Genomic DNA, 20,112 nt, shown 5'->3' on the forward strand with positions numbered 1-20,112 from the left:
ATGAAATGGTAAGCAAGTTTATGAATATTTTGAATAAAAAAATGAAAAACGAAATAAAAGCCATCCATCTGTCATACAGTGTTATTGTGTCCGCGGTGTGTCACGTGACAAGCATGACGCGTTGCCATGGAAACAGTAAGGGGAAACGTTCTAAAATAACAGTCGCCTAAAAAAAACTCACTCTGGGGGGACCGCTAGAATATTTTAAACTCACCACTGAAAGGGTTAATATTAAAGAAATAATTCACCCAAAAATTTACATTTGTTGGTAATTTACTGACTCTCAGGCCATCCTGAAATTTAGCATTACATGACTTGCTCACCAATCGCTGTAAATCCGACTTGAATATTTTAAACTCACCACTGAAAAGGTTAATATTAAAGAAATAATTCACCCAAAAATTTACATTTGTTGGTAATTTACTGACCCTCAGGCCATCCTGAAATTTAGCATTACATGACTTGCTCACCAATGGATCCTCTGCAGTGAATGGGTGACGTCAGAATGAGAGTTCTAACAGCTGATAAATTACAAATTAATCACATGTCTCCAGTCCATTGATTGACATTTTGTGAAGCAAAAAGCTGCATGTCCTCTATCCATAATATTGCTTTTTCCAGTTAAAAAGTGGTCTTATCTGAATTAAGCACCAAGCACAAATGCACAAGCGAAAACTGTTCTAAACAAATATGTTGCTGGATTTTGATGTGAGAGAACAACGGGGGATGGACTTTTTCACTGGAGGAAGCGTTACCGTGGATTATGGACACACATTTTGACCAGAAGCAGTGGTTTAAAGTTGAAACATCTAAACGATGGATTTATTGTTTATTACAAACATGCAGCTTTTTACTTTAAAAGACATTAATTGATGGACTGGTGTCTTGTGGATTATTGTGATGTTTTTATCAGCTGTTTGGACTCTCATTCTGACGGCACCCATTCACTGAGGATCCATTGGTGAGCAAATAATACAATGCTAGTCTCCAAATCTGTTCCGATGAAAAAACAAACGCATCTACATCTTGGATGGCCTGAGGGTGAGCAGATTTTCATTTTTGGGTTAACTATTCCTTTAAACTAAACAAAATTGTGTTCTGAAAGGTTTTAACATTATTTTTTGTAACCTATTCTGTTAAGACAGCCTGTGGTCACAGCAACTGAGCATATTGTGTAATTAAATTTGACTGTGTGGGTTTGCATTGACCATAGAGTGGGCAAATATGCTCTGCATTCAAAGAATTGAATAGTTTGTTGATTTAGGATTACAAGCATTTTCAATTGAGTCATTCATGAGAGGAAACTCTGTTTGCTTTGATATACAATGCTGAGCCTACTAAGTCTCTTTTTTGTGTCTTGAAAGACTTTTTTTTATTTTATATTAATATCAGAGGACTTTTTTCTCTGTCTTTTAAACTCTCAAGTTTAAATTCTCAACATGCCATGCTGAATAAGGTGCCTCAGTGAACATAAGTGACTTAAGAGAACATAAGAGACTATTTCCAATAAATGTATACTGTATTCAAACAGTGAATATCTCATAGTTAGTTAACTAACTCTGTCATCACTCTGTCTCCTCTCCACCAATAAGCTGGTGTGTGGTGGGCGTTCTGGCGCACTATGGCTGCCGTTGCATCATCCAGGTGGATGCTGCACACTGGTGGTGGATGAGGAGATACCCCTGACAATGTAAAAGCGCTTTGAGTGCCTAGAAAAGCGCTATATAAATGTAATGAATTATTATTATTATTATTATTATTATTAAGACAACAGTGAGCAAAAATGTGTGTATTTGTTAGAGGTCGACAGATAGTGGATTTTACCGATACGATAACTGGCCGATAACCGATTAATCAACCCATAGTTTTGAAAATGGATACTGTATGAAAACTAAAATATTGCTGAACTTTATTACACACACACACACACACACACACAATTACAGAACCATGCTTTTCATATTGAATAAAGATATTCATATTAAATATTAATTATACGTTGATCATTAATGTTAGTTCATATTTCATTAACTAATGTTAACAGAAGCAACTTTAAAATGTAAATTTTTAATTAACACACTCTAATATAATACTCTAATATAAAACTCTTATATAAATCCAAACAGTCATGCTTAAAGATGTAATTTCTTATAATTAAGAAATTACATACAATATGGATATTGTCTGTATACTCTCACACTTTATTTGTTTAAATTTTAGAACACTTGATGATTATCTAATCAAAATAACAAAATATAGCGGTCGCACACCATACAAAACTCGCAGGTATCACACCAGACGCGTCGGTCAGCTGCATGAACATATCAGTTTGCTTTCTCATGTCACTATCTTTAAATATGCAACTTCACTGGCTAACGAATGCATTAAAGTGACCAGCTGGATATAAACTAATGCAAATAGATGGTAACAATCGTGACTCTAAACATTTGGGTCGGACTTGCGTGTATTTTGGTCACACTTTAATAGCTTGAGGTGCTAATAATGTTAGCGTTCTCTCAGCCTTGACAACAAACATACTGCTGTTCTTTCTCTACTAATGCAGCATCTAGTCAACAAATTAATTACTTTATATTGATATGAAAACATGCACTATAGTATACTATATACACACCATTTCATTGTCTAGGTTTCAAATCCGTGTCTGAGTTGTCCCGCTCTGTGCAGCGTGCAGTGTCACGTGCCAAAACAAACAGCCCAAGGTGTCAATGATTTCTGCATCTAAAGGCCGCTCTTGCTCTCGTACTGGTGGAACTTAGCTGCTCCAGCATTGGACGCAACCTGGAAAAACTATCAGCATGGATTTTTACCTATAGTCAATAGTTCCGGCAATCGGCTATCGTGCTGATTAATCTGCTAAACTGATCAATTGGTCGACCTCTAGTATTTGTATGCAGATTTAGACAATACTACTATTTAAAAGTTTGGGGTCAGTAAGATTTCTGAAAATGTTTTTGAAAAAAGTCTCTTATGCTCACCAAGACTGTGTCATTTATTGTGACATTTATTACAAAGTAAAATAACTGTATTCTGTTTTATCATTTTAAAGTGTAATTTATTCCTGTGATGGCAAAGCTGTATTTTCAGTCTTCAGTTTCACATTATCCTTCAGAAAAATCATTGTAATATGCTGATTTGGTGCTTTCTGTAACGGGGCGAACTAGACGAGAGGTGTGCGGATCCATATGCAGAGCTTTATTTAAAGATGTGGTCATGAAACAGGCGAGGGTTAGACAATGGCAAACAGGTATGTTGTAGGCAAGACAAAAGAGTAATCCAAGGACAGGCGTGGGTCAAACGACGGCGAACATAATCCAGAGGGCGAAGCAAACGGGGAATCCAACAGACAGGTTATATTCCAGGCAAGGTGCAAACATAGTCCAAAACAGCAAGACAAATGGATAATCCAAGACAGGCTAATAATCAGGAAACAACTAGACTAGACTAAGACTAGAACTAAGAACTCGAAACTAGGACTGGGAACTGGCTCCGTAAAGTCACTATCGCTAGGAGAGAGATAAGTGCAAAAAATACTCTGCGATTAGAGAAGGATTTGAGTGGTTGTTATATAGTGTGTGTGTGTGATTGGCTGCAGGTGAGTCCAGTCAGTGCAGTGGAGCATAGGAAATGTAGTCTAGGGTGACGTGCAACAGTTTGTGTGGTGTGAGAGTCAATGTAATCAGAAGGCGACCTCTGGTGGCGAGCAGACGGAAGACCACGGACCGGATTCGTGACACTTACGGAATATTTCTTATTATAATTCCATACATTTTCCGAAACACTTGTCTACTGTAGGGTCAAACCATAAATATATATTTAAAAATCTGATGCTTATTGCTGCTTGTCTGAACAAAGTCTAATTGAAAGAAAATTGTCTTTAAAAAAATTTTCATTTTCTGTTTCCCATCCTTCAATGTATAATTTTACATAAGTTGTCATATTTTGCCCCTTCAGGTTGGTGGATGACCGATGTGTGGTGCAACCTGAGGCTGGGGATCTTACAAACCCACCAGACAAATTCAGAGGTGAGTCAGTCCGACAAGACTGATCACACTACATGACCCAATACTAACATATTAGCACCATTATTAGCCAGTGGATTGTTGTTATTGAAATAACCGTGATGGGAGCTAATTTGAAATTAGCTTATGAAGCTACATCTTGCTCATAATTTAAAGTAGTTAAACTACAGTCAAGCTATAGCTGTGCTACAAGTTACTACACTAGTTGGTGGAACAAGTAGCTTGTTATGCTGTTTTGAAAAAACCTGAGCTACGTGCTAAAGAAAAATGTAGTTAAGTTAGCGTCGCTACTTTTGCTTAGTTACTCCCCAGCATTGTAGTACCAATAAAAAGTGGCAGGCAAAAGAAATCCCAACACCGGGCAAAATAAATATGTAGCTGTAGCTTTCTGTGTGTGTATTTCTTTACACCTGCTCAGCCACTGATTAATTATTCGGCCCTTGAGCAGTAACAGCCTCCTACACACTGAATCTTTGCTCTTGCCAAGGCCACGCACGCAGGCTGTCAGCGCCCCCCCACATCTTCAGGTTTATAGTGAGATCTCAGTAGGGTGCCTGCTGTTGCCTAATGACTAGAATTGTAAGCAGAGGTGGGTAAACAGTGTTGTTCCTCAAGTGCAATTTGGAGGACTGTACAAGAATCAGAAATAGCTATAACCTAACCCTATGCTGAAGGGCATTGTTGAAACGCTAGCTCCAAAGGGATGTTCACTACAAGTCAATACAAGCTTCCTGTGCTTTTGAACACAAAAGCCCATGTGATAACTTGCACTTTTTATGTACTTGATGATTTTTATAATAGTTAAACCAGAAAATGAAAATAATTCAGCAAGATTTTGCAGGATAAAAGGTCCATTGTCTATTATCAATAGATTGGCAATGTATAAAGTCACTTTCAAACCAAGCAGCGTTCTGTTGGTCAACGTATCAAATCTATGTGGCCAAACTGAACTTGTTTTGAAATCTGTGGGAAAATCTTTCATCCTCATGGGAAATTCCAGATCACTTGGATTCCTTTGACTGGATTTAGCCTTGAAAAATTTGCTGAATGATGGTAAATGTGTCCGCACCTTTATGCCAAGATTCATGTAATCTCAGTGTCAATAATTATTTATAAAATTCTGTATAAAATGTTCTTAAATCTTTAATAATCAAACTTTTACACTGTTGTAGACACATTTTAGTGGCTCCCTGAAGGCTAGCAAATAAACTTTGACTCTGTTGGATGTACTCAGTTGTCACTTTGCCAAAAGGGACATTTGAGGAAGTGTATTTGAGTCTGTCTTCTCCAAACTAATTTGTTTGTGCACATTACATTCGCATTAAGGAGAAATCATACATCTATTTGGTTTGCTGGAGTAAAATGACAGATTGTGTTTGTTAGTCCTGTCCTTTTATTTAACTCAAAGACACAGCCTGTAAAAAAAAAATGATACAGTCACTTGGATTCAGTAATGACACTGAAACCAACTTAAAATGTCTCTTATTTATATTATTATAAATATATTAAAAAAATTAATAATAATATTTATATTGTTAATATAATATTTATAATTAAAAAACAAATGTGTATAATATATACCGTATTGGCCCGAATATAAGACGACCGCGTTTTTTCAGATGTATTTCCAAGAAAAAAACATCGTCTTATATTCGGGACAATATGGTATATTATAGAGAGAGACACACATACATAATATTATGTACTATAATTATACTATAGATTTCTAGATTTTTTTAATTAGTTTTTTTATTAGATTTAAAAAAAAAATTGAATAAAATATATAAAACGTCTCGGGTTACGCATGTAATCATGGTTCCCTGAGAAGGGAACAAGACACTGTGTTCTCTAGTGGTCACTATGGGGAATGCCTTCAGCGTGAACATTGTCTGAAGCACGTCTAAACATGAAAATAACATTGGCCAGTGACAGCCTATGACGTCACTACCGGCATGACCATATTATAAAAGGGTGCCGGGAGAATATGTCATCCGCTTCTTCATCTGCAATAACGAAGCATGCGTCCTGAGACATGGCAAGAAAAGAGGACGCAGTGTCTCGTTCCCATCTCAGGGAACCATGGTTACATGCGTAACCGGAGACATTCCCTTTCGAGGGAACTCGAACTGCGTCCTCTAGGAATATGTCCTCCATGGATGGAATGCCCACACTGCCATGCTGAGGGAAGTGCATGCCATATTTTCTGAGGCGAGCACTAAGCACCAACTCCGCAGTGAAACCATCGGAGTCGCCCCTCGGAGCATGCGTCCTGAGGCATGGCAAGAAAAGAGGACGCAGTGTCTCGTTCCCATCTCGGAACCATGGTTACATGCGTAACCGGAGACATTCCCTTTCGAGGGAACTCGAACTGCGTCCTCTAGGAATATGTCCTCCATGGATGGAATGCCCACACTGCCATGCTGAGGGAAGTGCATGCCATATTTTCTGAGGCGAGCACTAAGCACCAACTCCGCAGTGAAACCATCGGAGTCGCCCCTCGGACGTATCAGCAGCTGTCAGTGACACTATCCCTTTCTGCCAAAGGCCCGAGCTACATACCCAAATTAACTTACCTGTTAAGGGCTGACAAGGAAACCCAGTCCCAGGGTAGAGCTCAAAGGCTTGGAATCAGATAACAATGTGATTCCTTTAAGGGGATATGGCTGGGCATCTATATTTCACCATATCACCAGACCCTGGCCTGTCACCTAGAGGGACTTCATACATATACCCCTAATTCTCCCAGTGGGGCTACAGGATAGCCAACAACCTGTCTGTCTGAGGCCCTGAGAGCCCTGAGAGTGGAGTACACAATTTTCAAATCGACCAGGGAACTTACATGCTCAACCTGGGAGCAACAGGCTCATAGGCAATCCTCCCGTAGTGAGAGGAGCACTGCCAAACTCAACCAGAAAGGGCAGTCTAACAGGGTAGCAGAAAGGAGGCAGCTAGGCTTGAAAGGAGCCTGCTGAAGAGGCTTGTGGGAGCGACAGACTCTTGTACCATCGTTATAACCAAGGGGAGCAATGCCAGCTCAACCACGAAAACAGGACAGAACCCAAAGCCATTCATGCACATGATTAGGGCTCCTCAGAGCAAGTACTCAATAATATGCTAATAATAATAATAATATAAAATAATAATAATAATAATAATATATAAATAATATAAATAATATATAAATATAATAATAATATAAAAAAAGTCCTCTAACATTAACTTGCTCTATTCTTTTTCTATTCTATCTTTCTTTTTATTTATTATATAATAAAACCTTGCATTGAGCTAACTAAGACTTGTTATAACTTCTTTTGTTGATATTGATTGCTTCCATTGTCCTCATTTGTAAGTCGCTTTGGATAAAAGTGTCTGCTAAATGTCTAAATGTAAATGTAAATATGCCTTCAGAATGAAGGAAGTGCCATCACACTCATACCTCAGGGGAAACGGTGTACTCAAGTCACTCACAAAGAGAGGAGAGATTCACTGGTTCAACCATAAGGGCAGTATAACAGGGAGGTCCATAGTGGGCCTTACAACCTATCATGACTGCAGAGAGGGATTCCAAGAGCGGAGTCAATGAGAGGAGAACCTTCAGGGCGAGATATGAATTAGCTCACCTCATAAGCACCTTGGCCAGGGTGGCTTCTCGAAGCCAAAACACCCAGCGAGGTCATCAGGGAGCAGGGTACGCAATATCACTCTGTACCAGAGACGTACATGTTCTGCACCAGTGACGTACTCACAGGTGGCCCTCAGGAGCACAAGGGGAGTACACTCAAACTCCTAGCCCCAGAGAGCAGGGTACTCAACTACACCACTCGCGGGTAAGGAGCACTAGCTCAGTTCAGGGCCAAGCATCAAGGAGGTTCGCAAGCCTACACTTGAGAAAGAGGATGAGCCTAATTGAGGAGGCCTTGTAGGAGGCCATACAACACAAGAGGTCCCCAGGACAGGGGGGACTAATGGTCCGATTAATTGTCTCGAACTGCAGGTGATAGGCAGAGAATTATCACCATGACCGCAACGTACAGCATGTATTCAGCTTCTAAACACGCTTCGTTCAAGCGTTCGATTCCCTCGGAAATCAAGCGAGAGCAGAAACCGCTGCCAATGCGTCGCTATGAGCTTGTTCAACTCGCACAAGAGGCGAACACACTCATGCAAATGCTGTCTACAGTCTCGGGTAAATGGTGAAGTACTCGCCTCCCGTTTCAGTAGTCCCGTGAATGCATCACGATTAGCACAATCTGCCTCCTTGTGAGTCAAACATGTTCAGTTCACACCTATCCACAAAGAAAGCGCAATGAGTGCGATGAGCACATTAAATTCTCTCAAGAGCTGAACGCGCTTGCTTCTCACCCACACACTCAACACACGGGTCGTGTGAAACCTCGGGTATCAGAGCGAAGCCTCGGACGAGAGAACATGCACTCCTAGTCGTGCTTAGCTGCTAACATAAAAAAACGGCAGTGAAGACAAAGAAGAGGATGATGTATTCTTCCAGCACCCTTTTATACTCTTGTCGCGCCGGTAGTGACGTCATAGGCTGTCGCCGGCCAATGTTATTGTCATGTTTAGACATGTGCTTCAGACACCGGTCACACTGAAGGCATTCCCCATAGCAACCGCTAGAGGACGCAGTTTGAGTTCCCTCGAAACGGAAACTAAAATTCAGCAACTAATAGAATTGTTTTTCTTTCTGTTGTTTAGATTGTCTCTTCAAGGTGTGTCCTATGAATAGGTACTCTGCACAGAGACAGTTCTGGAAGGCAAAACAGGGAAAACATGGGAACAACACACAGGGAGACCTCTTCAAGAAATTACAGGTGCCCTTATAACACTGACTGCCGACAGTATATATGCATCTTAGTTCTTTAACATCACTGATTATGCAATAGAATTCTATTACTAGGCGTTTTGGGATTGCTAATTATAGTTTGCTGTCCTTTCTACTACATTTTGCAGCATGCAGCGGAAATGGAGCAAAAACAGAACGATACTGAGAAGAAGAAATTACTGGGAGAGGTTGTCAAATATAGTCGGGTTATACAGGTACAGTCAAGCTTCCCTCTTCTTATCAACAAATGTTTTTTTTTTACACTTTTGGTTGGACATTGAGAACATTCTGTTTGTTTTCACACTGTTGCCAAGGCTGCCAGTGCACCGCTCAAGGGCCAAAGAGGCATTTGACAGTGTTTGTGATATACGGCTCCAGAACCAATAGAAATAAGTGCCTGTTTGATTGGTCACTTTAATCTAAGTGCTTCTATGGGCTTACACAAAAACCATGGTTTCAGATGTTTTACCAAACTTATTTGACCCAAAGGGCCTCTCCATTTGAGTTTTGCAGTTGCTTTCAAAGCTACTGACTTGACTGAAATTCATGTGCCTGTGTGTGGCCTTGTGCTTTACTTTCAAAGACATGATTCGAAAATCAAAAGTCTGGCTATGTGAGACTAGCATCTGATAGTAAACTGAAAGTTTCAGTTTAGTATCATATTATATTCTCACAGAGCCAGACTTTTCACTTTTGAATCATGACTGGTCCATATTGCATCTTATTTTACTTACAAACAGTGATACATTTTTTTCAGGATTCTTTAATGAATAGAAATTTCAAAAGAACAGCATTTGAAATTTGTAATATATTTTTTGTAGTTTTATAAATGTCTTTACTGTCACTTTTGATCAGTTAAATGCGACACTCAAAAAAAAACAAATACTGTAGACCCCAAACTTTTGAATGATAATGTATGTAATGCAGTATTTTAAATACAGTACACTTTCCTTATATTTTCAGCTTCTCCATATTAAGAGTAATAAGTACCTGACAGTGAATAAGCGTCTTCCGGCCCTGCTGGAGAAGAACGCCATGCGTGTTTCTCTGGACCCTTCGGGAAATGAGGGCTCCTGGTTCTGCATCCAGCCTTTCTGGAAGCTACGCAGTGAAGGAGACAATGTAGGCATCACTCCACTAACACAACAAACACTTCAGAAACAATGACTGAAGTGGGTTTAGGTTCTGACTTTTATCATGTTTTTCTATTTTTAAACACGCAGTGAAGAAATAACTGCATCATTGGTAATGGGTCATTTACCCATTTTAAAAAAGCTAATCAACTCTCATCATTATATGAACATTTTGTTGTGTTAACTCGTCTGGTCTCTCCTCTTGTTTTCATCTCAGCAACTGAATCGTGAAGGTATCTAATATAAAGTTTGGCGCATGCAGTGTGTGTGTGTACACAGAGAAGTTTGCAGTATGCTAACATGCATGTAACATGCAGCCCTAACAGCCTGTTACAGAACCATGTTCACACAATGTTGTTGCTTAATTTTTTTTGTCTTGATTTTTACTTTCAAGCCTGAATTATTAAAATATATCCAAATACTTTCAGATCTAGTATGCAAATAGTTTCCAAATCGGAATAGAATTATTAAAAAGCATCCAAACAGGTTCAGATCCACTGTTATATAAAGTTTGGCGCATGAAGTGTGTGTGTGTGTGTGTACACAGAGAAGTTTGCAGTATGCTAACATGCATGTAACATGCAGCCCTAACAGCCTGTTACAGAACCATGTTCACACAATGTTGTTGCTTAATTTTTTTTGTCTTGATTTTTACTTTCAAGCCTGAATTATTAAAATATATCCAAATACTTTCAGATCTAGTATGCAAATAGTTTCCAAATCGGAATAGAATTATTAAAAAGCATCCAAACAGGTTCAGATCCACTGTTGACATCAGGGGCTTGAGTTCTGAGTTATACTGGATGTCTGTGATGTTATGTTGTGTATAGAGAGGAATAGCATTCTTAACACACCACTCACATTTTCTTCACAAACTGTGCATTTACACTACCTGTTTCAGCATGCAATGGATATTATATCTGTGTGTATAAACAAGTTCTCTGTTCTGTTGAATAATGTGCTCTCGTTTTCCATTAGTATCTGCTCTTTAATGACCCCATGTCACAGGATGTGATTTTTATTTTATTCTGTTTCTTTTGTTGTTGAAATGGTGAAACAACAGAAACAGCTGATGTTGAAAGCAGTGTTGTTTGTGTGTGTTTGTAGGTGGTGCTTGGAGATAAAGTGGTTCTAATGCCTGTAAACGCGGGGCAGCCTCTCCACGCCAGCAACATCGAACTCCTGGATAACCGTGGCTGCAGAGAGGTCAGACACCAGCTGTGTTCTCAGCAGCACTGTTAATGAGATCACATGATGAGTCACAGGTTCTGATGCATTGTATTAATTACCGGGTTCCCATGGTGGTGGAAAACCTGGAAATGTGAGGGGAAATTCTGGATTCCAGGCTTGGGAAAATCATGAACATTGATAAAATGCTAGAAAGCTTGAACAAGTCATGGAAGTTTCTATAGCAAAGCTGTAGAAATGTTTGATTTGTGGAAAAAAAAAATCAGTGAATCAATCAGGCCAGTTAAAAAAAAAAATTGGAATCAAAATGATTTCAATCACAAATAAATGAAAATAAAAAGAAATGTCATGAAAAAGTAATGGAAATAAAGATGTGTATTTCCGTCTGCCAGGTTAACGCTTTGAACTGCAACACCAATTGGAAGGTCACTCTTTTCATGAAATTCTGTAAATACAGAGATGACATATTAAAAGGGGTGAGTCTTATGTTGTGGTTTATTAGATATGTTAGGAGTGGTCTATTGATTTGGGTTTGTTTTGTATTGTGGTCTATAATATCTCTCTAATCATTTGGGTCTCTCTCTTTGATTCACTCAGGGGGATGTGGTGAGGTTGTTTCATGCCGAGCAAGAAAAGTTTCTTACTTGTGATGAGTACAAGAAACAGCAGTATGTCTTCTTACGAACCACTCTCCGCCAATCAGCAACCTCTGCCACCAGTTCAAAAGCTCTATGGGAAGTGGAGGTATAGTTTTGTACAATGATGTAAAAGTGTTTTTCTTATTTTTATCTGATCTGAGTTCACAAACTTAAAGTTCTCTATATGTAATGAAGTAAAATGTATCATAACATTTTATGATTTTTAAATGGGATACACACTACTGTTCAGAAGTTTGGGGTCAATAAGACTTTTTATCATGTTTTTGAAAAATATTTTATTCTCACCAAGGCTGTAATTTTTTTTAAATTCAAAAATACAGTAAAAACAGTAATATTGTGAAATATTATAACATTTTAAAAGAACTGTTTTCTATTTTAATATTTTAAAGTGTAATGACAAAGCTGAATATTCAGCAGCCATTACTCCAGTCTTCATTTATTATTATTATCAATGTTGAAAACATTTGTGCTGCTTAATATTTTTGTGGAAACTTTGGTTCATTTTTTAGGATTCTTTGATGAATGAAAAGTTCAAAAGACCAGCCTTTATTTGAAATAAAAAAATCTTATGTAACATTATAAATGTATTTACTGTCACTTTTGATAAATTTAATTTGTCCTGGCTAAGTACAAGTATTCATTTCTTTAAAAAATTACTTAATCGTACCCCAAACTTTTGAACGGTAGTGTATGTTCTTACTCAGAAGTTAGAACAATACCACGCAGTACAGAATTAATCTGGAGTCTCTCATCCTGTCCTGTGTGCTTCAGGTTGTACACTCTGACCCCTGCAGAGGAGGAGCCGGCCAGTGGAACAGCCTGTTTCGCTTCAAACACCTCGCCACAGGCCACTACCTTGCGGCAGAGGTGCACATTCCATCTCTACATTGTTTAGTCCTTACCCGAAACTCATCCGTTTTTTCCGTTCTCCCTGCTTTGCATAATTCAGTCATGGTTAAAGAGCTGTTTAGTATATGGTTTGACATGGTGTGGTTTGTGTGAATTCCTGTGGTTCACATTTATTTGCATGCTGCACACATGAAGCTTTTCCCAGAGCAGTAAACTTTGCAGTAAACTTTACTCAACTGACCCTGAAATCAATAACACATTATCTGAATGCTGATATCAGAAGAATGTCAGAATGTATTAGCAGCTCTTTTTGAGATCTCTATTGTTTCTTGTAGACGGCAAGGAGTTTAAGAAGAATATCAACAACTCAATCATTTCTCATCAAACTCTCCCACCACAAATTATCTGAACTTGAATATTCCAAATAGTTTTATGAACCCATTTCTCAGGGTTCTCTGAAGTGGAAGTCATCATAGTTGGTTGAACGTCTATAGTGGTGAACGGAAACTACAACAAATATTATTTTTACATTCCCATTTGCCCCAAAAGCAAATGAAAAAATCCATGAGAGCATTTCTATGACTTTCCAAAAGAGGAAAAAAAAAATATTGAGAGATTGATTACATTGCTCAGAAGAGAGAAGGAAGTCTTTTTTGCCGTCGCTTCCTCAGCCATTGTTTTAGAAACACAGTGTTAACCCGTTTTCTGTAATTTAATGCCAAGGTAGTAAAACACAAAGTATACTGTTATAAATGTACATTTACATTTACCGGAATGAGAAGTTGTAACATTACCAGTAAATTACCGGTATGATGCTGTGTGTGAACGCAGAACGAGATGTTTAGAGGTCATTTCCCGGTTAATGATGTCACAGAATTTACCAGAATTTTGAAACTGATTTGTGAATGGTCCTTTACCGGTAAAAAGACAGAACGGCATTGCCTGTGTGAACAGCGCATTTTTGTATTTACCGGTAAAGTCGTTCCGGTAAATTTACAGCAATTTAGGAATTGCAGGTTCAATGTTGTCGAAACAGTTTTCAGTTTTTTAAAAACAAGCAAAAATGTTTTTACAGTAGCACACTACCAATGGAACTGAATAAATGTTAAAACACACTCTTTTATGTTAGTAGAGTCACAAGATATAAAGATTGTAAGTTTCAACATGAGATTAGGTTGGTCAAATTGCTTGTAATCTTGTCTGGTCATATGCAACCTTTGAATCCTGTTATGACCTTGTAACACCAAAAAAGAGCTTTAACAAAAATAAGAGTTGCATATTTCTGCTTTTAAGTAGACTTCCATTGGAACTGCATTACTGTAAATACATTTATTTATTTTTGTTATTTTGTTATTTATTTTAAATTTTATTTTATCATTCAGTGAGGACAGTTTTTGTTATTTTAGTATTATTGAGATACTATTGTAGTTGTTGTTTAAATTAGTTTTTATTTTTATGTTTTCCATTTTCATTTCAATTAATTCCATTTAGTCATTTTGTTGTGTCTGTCATTTCTGTTAGTTTTTGTTTTTTAATGTCTATGGTTTTATTAATTTTTATTTCAGTTTTAGTTTTAGTTATTTTAGTACATCAGTAAAAATGAGAAACGTTTCCTTGGCAACTGGCTAAAATATAAAACATTTAAGATTTTAATTTTAGTTAACAGTAATAACCCTGGTTTGAGGTCTCACCATGAATATTTTCATGTAAAAATATTGAAAGAATAGAAAAATTACATACAGTAACCCATAAGTGCAAATTATTATATTTAAAACCAGTAATAATGGAACAGTACATGCAGACTCAGTGGTGCTTGCAATGTCATATGTGGGTTGTTATACACCAATGTGACCTTCGCCTGTCTCTCTGTGCAAACCTCAGACCAACACAGGCACTTTGTACTCTAAAAAGAAGTGGCAGGCTTACAAGATCCCATACACCCTTTTGTCAGTGCCCCATGGCAATGACATCGCCTCTCTTTTTGAACTGGATGCCACCACCTTACAGCGGGCAGACTGCCTAGTTCCCAGGTTAGTTCCTATACACTAAAATGACTTTTAATCATGGAAACCATGAAATTAGAATGAAAACACTTACATTTAGATGTTTAGCAAAATCCCTTTTATCCAAAATGAGAAATGGTACAAGCAATCTACCCTAAAGAGGCAATTCGTATAAGCACCCAAATTGGCTAGAAGTGCAAGCTAAGAGATGTAGGTGTGAAAAAGCAGCAGTAAGGGTTTGAAAGGGAGTAATGATTGTAGAACAAGTCCTTCCAATGAATTCAAGTGCTCACAAAGCCTTTTAGAGCGACCATTTAGATTTTAAAATATACTTATGAAACCATTTGTTCAGATTAGTTTTTATTCAAGTCCCCATTACGTGCTGTCGATGGGATAGGAGTCCACACTATGCCACATGTACTTTTGGGTATTTCCTGTTGCTGACAAATTAGTATGTTGCTATGAACAGCAAGGTCATGGGTTCGATTCATTTAAAGAATGTACTTTCCTTTTTTAGGAATTCCTATGTCAGACTCAGGCACTTGTGCACAAACACTTGGGTGACCAGTACTAACATTCCCATTGATGTTGAGGAGGAACGACCCGTTATGCTCAAGGTTGTTTATTTCCTTCCATTTTTATGTGAAGAAAAACTAGTCTTGTCAACGAAAGCTCATGTAATTTCTCTGTTTATTCGAATAGATCGGCACCTGTCAAATGAAGGAGGACAAGGAGGCATTTTCCATTAATTCTGTCCCCCTATCAGAGGTCCGAGATTTGGACTTTGCCAACGATGCCAACAAGGTCCTGGAGATGTATGTGCATATATTGGGCATCAGCAATTTTGCAGCAGCAAATGAACGCAGGTATATGTCACTGAAGACCTTTGAAGTTGTTAAGGTGTGGTAACAATAGACCTTTTTTTGCACACTAGCATTGTCCATTGTCAATTGCATAGAAATGTATGAAGCTCAGATCACACAGAAGTCACCAAAATGTACTTAATCTTACGTTTTTATGTTCAGGTTTACTATTAAGCTTTTGGAGGATCTGATCTTCTTTGTGTGCGACATGCCGAACAATGGACAGGACGTGTTGTCTGTGGTCATTTCGAACCCCAGCAGAGAGAGGCAGAAACTCATGAGAGAGCAAAACATCCTGGCACAGGTTTGCTCAAACAGTCATCTCAAGTTGATTCTTTTAAGAATCGTAGATTCAGTGGCAGATTTCTGACTGTAATTTTTATGTTTGCAGATCTTTGGAATTCTTAAAGCGCCATTTTCTGAGATTAAAGACCCGCTCATGCCGAAACTGGAGGATATGGGGGAGCAGCGCAACGCTCCGTTTAAGTACATGCTACAATTGTGTTACAGAATTCTGCGCCATTCCCAACAAGATTACCGCAAGAATCAGGCAAGGAATATCTTCAATTATCAGTTCCAATTATTAGGGTTGTCCATTAGACTAATACACGTATCCTCTTTCTCACAGGAGTACATAGCCAAGAATTTTTCCATCATGCAGGCTCAAATCGGCTATGAGATCCTGGCCGAAGACACAATCACTGCTCTCCTGCACAACAACCGCAAGCTGTTAGAAAAACATATCACTGCACGTGAGATTGAGACCTTTATCAAACTTCTGCGCAGGAACCGAGAGCCCAGGTCTGACCCAGAGTTTTAGACATCCACTCAAATGTTTGGCACTAACCAATACCGGCAGAAAATGAAATCTTTAAGGAAAACTAATGGATTTTCTGTAATTTGGAACCAGTGTATTGGATCAAATAAGAGATCTTGATCTTTAGGAATTCTTTAAGATACGTACTGTAATATTCTACTGGATAAAAAAAAAATATATATATATTTTTCAAAGTAGGATTGTATCTTTAAGATTCTTATTTGTCCTTTTAGAATCATTTTGATTCCAAATTAGTTAGAATATGAAAAATTGCAATTTAAAATAGCATTTTGGTTTTTATATTTAAAAATATAATTCATTCCTGTAATGGCCGAGCTGTATTTTCAGCAGCTGTTACTTCAAACTTCAGTGTCACATGATCCTTCAGAAATCATTCTGATATGTTGATTTATTTATTTTTTATCAGTGTTGAAAACAGTTGTGCTGCTTAATATTTTTTTGGAAACAGTGATACATTTTTCTCAGGATTCTGTGATGAATAGAAAGTTAAAAGAAACAGCATTTATTTGAAACGGAAATCTTTTTTTAGCAATGTAGAAAAGTCTTGACTGTCACTTTTGATCAATTTAATACATTCTTGCTGAATAAAAGTATTAATTTCTTTTTTAAAAAGTGAGAAATCTTACTGATATTTTTGAACAGTAGTGTACGTTCAGATTTGATTCTTGCATTTGATACAAGTGCTGTTTTCACATTGGTTAGTGTGGTCTCAAAGTTAATTGTGTATTTTATTGTGCCTTTCCCCCCAGGTTTCTGGATTATTTGTCTGACCTTTGCGTCTCCAACAAAACAGCCATTCCTATCACTCAGGAGCTAATTTGCAAATTCATGCTGAACCCCAGCAACGCAGACATCCTCATCCAGACCAAGTGAGATCTGCTGTGTGCTGCCTGCTGAGATTAGCTGTATAACAATGACTCAGAATTATGGGATGAAACTCTGTTAGTGACAAGATCATTTTGCCTTTGTTAAAATATATGACTGGGTTTGTGTTTCCTTAGACTGATCCCACACACAGAGACCTCTCTGGAGTCATCTTTAATCCAGGAGGATGGTGATGATGAAGAGGTGTGGCTATACTGGAATGATAACGACAAAGAGCCTCATGGGAAGTCTATCCGCCACCTGGCCCAGGATACCAAGGATGGACAAAAATTGGACATTGACATCATCACCTACTACAGGTGAGAGTTCAATCACATCTTTGGAAGATAGTGTCTTTTATTTTATTTTAGATTTTATATTATAATCTTCAAAGCAGGATTTTTGTTTCATTTTAAATTGGAATACATATGAATGTCTATCCATTCTCAGGTGTCAACTCAATCTTTTCGCTAAAATGTGCCTGGACCGGCAGTATCTGGCCATCAATCAGATTTCCAATCAGCTGCCGGTAGATCTAATCCTGCGCTGCATGTTTGATGACTGCCTGCCTTACAACCTTCGTGCCTCATTTTGTCGTTTAATGCTGCACATGCACGTGGACCGCGACCCACAGGAGGCCGTGGTGCCCGTTCGTTATGCGCGTCTCTGGACTGAGATACCTTCCAAGATCTCTGTCAATGAGTAAGATGGAAAGAACTCTTTCTCACTGGTGCTTCTAGTATTATGCGGCTTTATTTATAAAACTGCTTTTTGTTGTTCAGTTTGTCTGAATGTACATTTGGTTGAACAGGTATGATTATGAGTTCAGAGACACGTCCAGAGAGGAGATGAAGAGAAAGTTTGCCCCTACTATGCATTTTGTGGATGAATATCTCAAAGATGTGTTCAGTCAGCCTGATCCCTTTGGAGACAAAGAGAAGAATGAACTGACTCTTGAGGTGAGAAGATGTTTGGTTCCATTAACTGTTCTGACACATGTAATCTTCCATCAATGTGGACAGAGCATTGTTTCCTGCTCTACTATTCAGCCAACACCACTATTGAATCTACAGTGCGAAAAATACAGCCTGACCAGGGTAGCCAATACCAGAACAAACAACTCTTATAAGCTTTTTTTTTTTAGTGATTCAGATTTATTCATATAGTATGATCAGTGTAGTCAATGAATCACTCTAAAGAGTTGATTCTTTAAAGTGAATCAAAACCATACAAGCACAAACAGCGTAGTCCAATTCTCAGATTGATGACTTTTATAGGCTTTTTTTAGTGATATAGATTTATTTATATAGTGTAGTCATTGAATCACTGTAGTTGTGGGTTGGTTCTTTTTACTAAATTAAAATCATAGCATGGCCAGTGTAGTCCAATTCCCAAATGAATGTTTGAGTTTTTCTTTTTTTAGTAAATCAAATTTATCATTGCAGTGCAAACGGTGTAGTCCAGTTTCTGAACTAATGATTCATATAAGCTGCTTTTTTTTTAGTGAATCAAATCCATTGATAGAGTGTGACTATTGTAGTGCACTGCTACCTGAACAAATTATTCTAAGGAGTAGGTTCTATTTAGTGAATCAAAAACACAGCACAAGCAGTGTAGTCTGATGGCAAATGAATTTGATCATTCAAATCTATCCATACAGCACAAATGGTGTGGTCCAACTGATTCCCAAACAAATGAGTTGGTTCTTTGTAGAGAATCAGAATCATACAGTGCAAACAGTGTAGTTCAATTCCCAGTCCTATGATTCTTAGAGTATAAGCTGTTTTTTTAGTGATTCAAATCCACCCATACAACGTGACTGCTGTAGTCCAATTGAATCCTGAATGAATGGTTCTATTTAGTGAATCAAAAACATACAGAACAACCAGTGTAGTCCGGTTACCAAATTAATGACCCTTATGAGCTGTCTTTTTTTTTTTTTTAGTAAATCAAATCTGTTCATACAGTGCAAACAGTGTAGTACAACCAAATCCTAAACAAATGACTCAATTGAGTTGGTTCTTTGTAGTGAATCAAAACCATACAGCGAAAAAAATTTAGTCCAATTCTTGAACCAATCACTATGATCAGCTGCTTTTTAATGAGTCATATCCATCTTTTAAGCGTGACTGGTGTAGTCCAACCAATTCCTGAGCGAATGACAAGTGTGGCCTGATTCCTAAATGAATGACCCTTAAAAGCTGTTTTTTAGTGAATCAAATTCATCCATACAGCTTGACTGGTATAGTCCAACCAATTCCTGAGTAAATGACTCTATTAGTGAATCAAAAATTAAGCACACCCAGTGTAGTCCGATTCCAAAAGGATGTCATTTATGAGTAATTTTTTAGTAAGCCAAACTGATTCCCAAACAATTGTTTTGGTTCTTTATAGTGAATCAAAATTATAAAGCACAAATGTGTAGTCAGTTCTTTTTAGTGAATCAGTCATATGGAGCTTGTAACTCACTAATGTTGTACTTCATGCTTGTGTGTCTGTTTTTTTGTATTCGTGTGCCAGTTTTGATGTTTTTCCTGAATGTATTATGTGATGTGTCCAGAGGACAGAGCAGATTGGCTGCATTAGCTCTAACAGAATACTAATGATTCAGTCTCTAACACTTTGAATTTTAATGGCTTTTCTCTGTCTGTCGCTCTAACAGGTGGTCCACCTGGCACGTAACCTGGTCTACTTTGGCTTCTACAGCTTTAATGCGCTGCTGTGCCTCACGCGCACCCTGCTGGCCATCCTGGACATTGTCCAACCCACTTCCACATTTATGTTCAAACTCAACAAGAGCCCTGAGGGAGGTGAGACCCCATTTTAAAGCTGTCT

The 20,112-nt window shown here is 38.0% G+C and overlaps 1 protein-coding gene across 1 annotated transcript in view; it reads left to right on the plus strand.

Annotated features, from left to right (window-relative positions):
• The window catches only part of LOC107740421 (inositol 1,4,5-trisphosphate receptor type 2-like), a 95,218-nt gene that overhangs the window by 11,615 nt on the left and 63,491 nt on the right, over positions 1-20,112 (plus strand). Inside the window, exons 2-20 of the mRNA XM_016552855.1 lie at positions 3,973-4,043; positions 8,754-8,869; positions 9,009-9,095; positions 9,844-10,002; positions 11,121-11,219; positions 11,594-11,677; positions 11,799-11,945; positions 12,632-12,847; positions 14,591-14,739; positions 15,230-15,329; positions 15,415-15,578; positions 15,738-15,879; positions 15,967-16,125; positions 16,204-16,376; positions 17,163-17,282; positions 17,415-17,597; positions 17,728-17,979; positions 18,089-18,236; positions 19,940-20,087. Of these exons, the coding sequence (XP_016408341.1) occupies positions 3,973-4,043; positions 8,754-8,869; positions 9,009-9,095; positions 9,844-10,002; positions 11,121-11,219; positions 11,594-11,677; positions 11,799-11,945; positions 12,632-12,847; positions 14,591-14,739; positions 15,230-15,329; positions 15,415-15,578; positions 15,738-15,879; positions 15,967-16,125; positions 16,204-16,376; positions 17,163-17,282; positions 17,415-17,597; positions 17,728-17,979; positions 18,089-18,236; positions 19,940-20,087 (2,717 nt within the window). The remainder of the gene's footprint in view (positions 1-3,972; positions 4,044-8,753; positions 8,870-9,008; positions 9,096-9,843; positions 10,003-11,120; positions 11,220-11,593; positions 11,678-11,798; positions 11,946-12,631; positions 12,848-14,590; positions 14,740-15,229; positions 15,330-15,414; positions 15,579-15,737; positions 15,880-15,966; positions 16,126-16,203; positions 16,377-17,162; positions 17,283-17,414; positions 17,598-17,727; positions 17,980-18,088; positions 18,237-19,939; positions 20,088-20,112) is intronic.

This window comes from Sinocyclocheilus rhinocerous, unplaced genomic scaffold (genome assembly GCF_001515625.1).
Source record: "Sinocyclocheilus rhinocerous isolate Xijiao unplaced genomic scaffold, SAMN03320098_v1.1 scaffold2055, whole genome shotgun sequence".
Lineage (NCBI taxonomy): Eukaryota > Metazoa > Chordata > Actinopteri > Cypriniformes > Cyprinidae > Sinocyclocheilus > Sinocyclocheilus rhinocerous.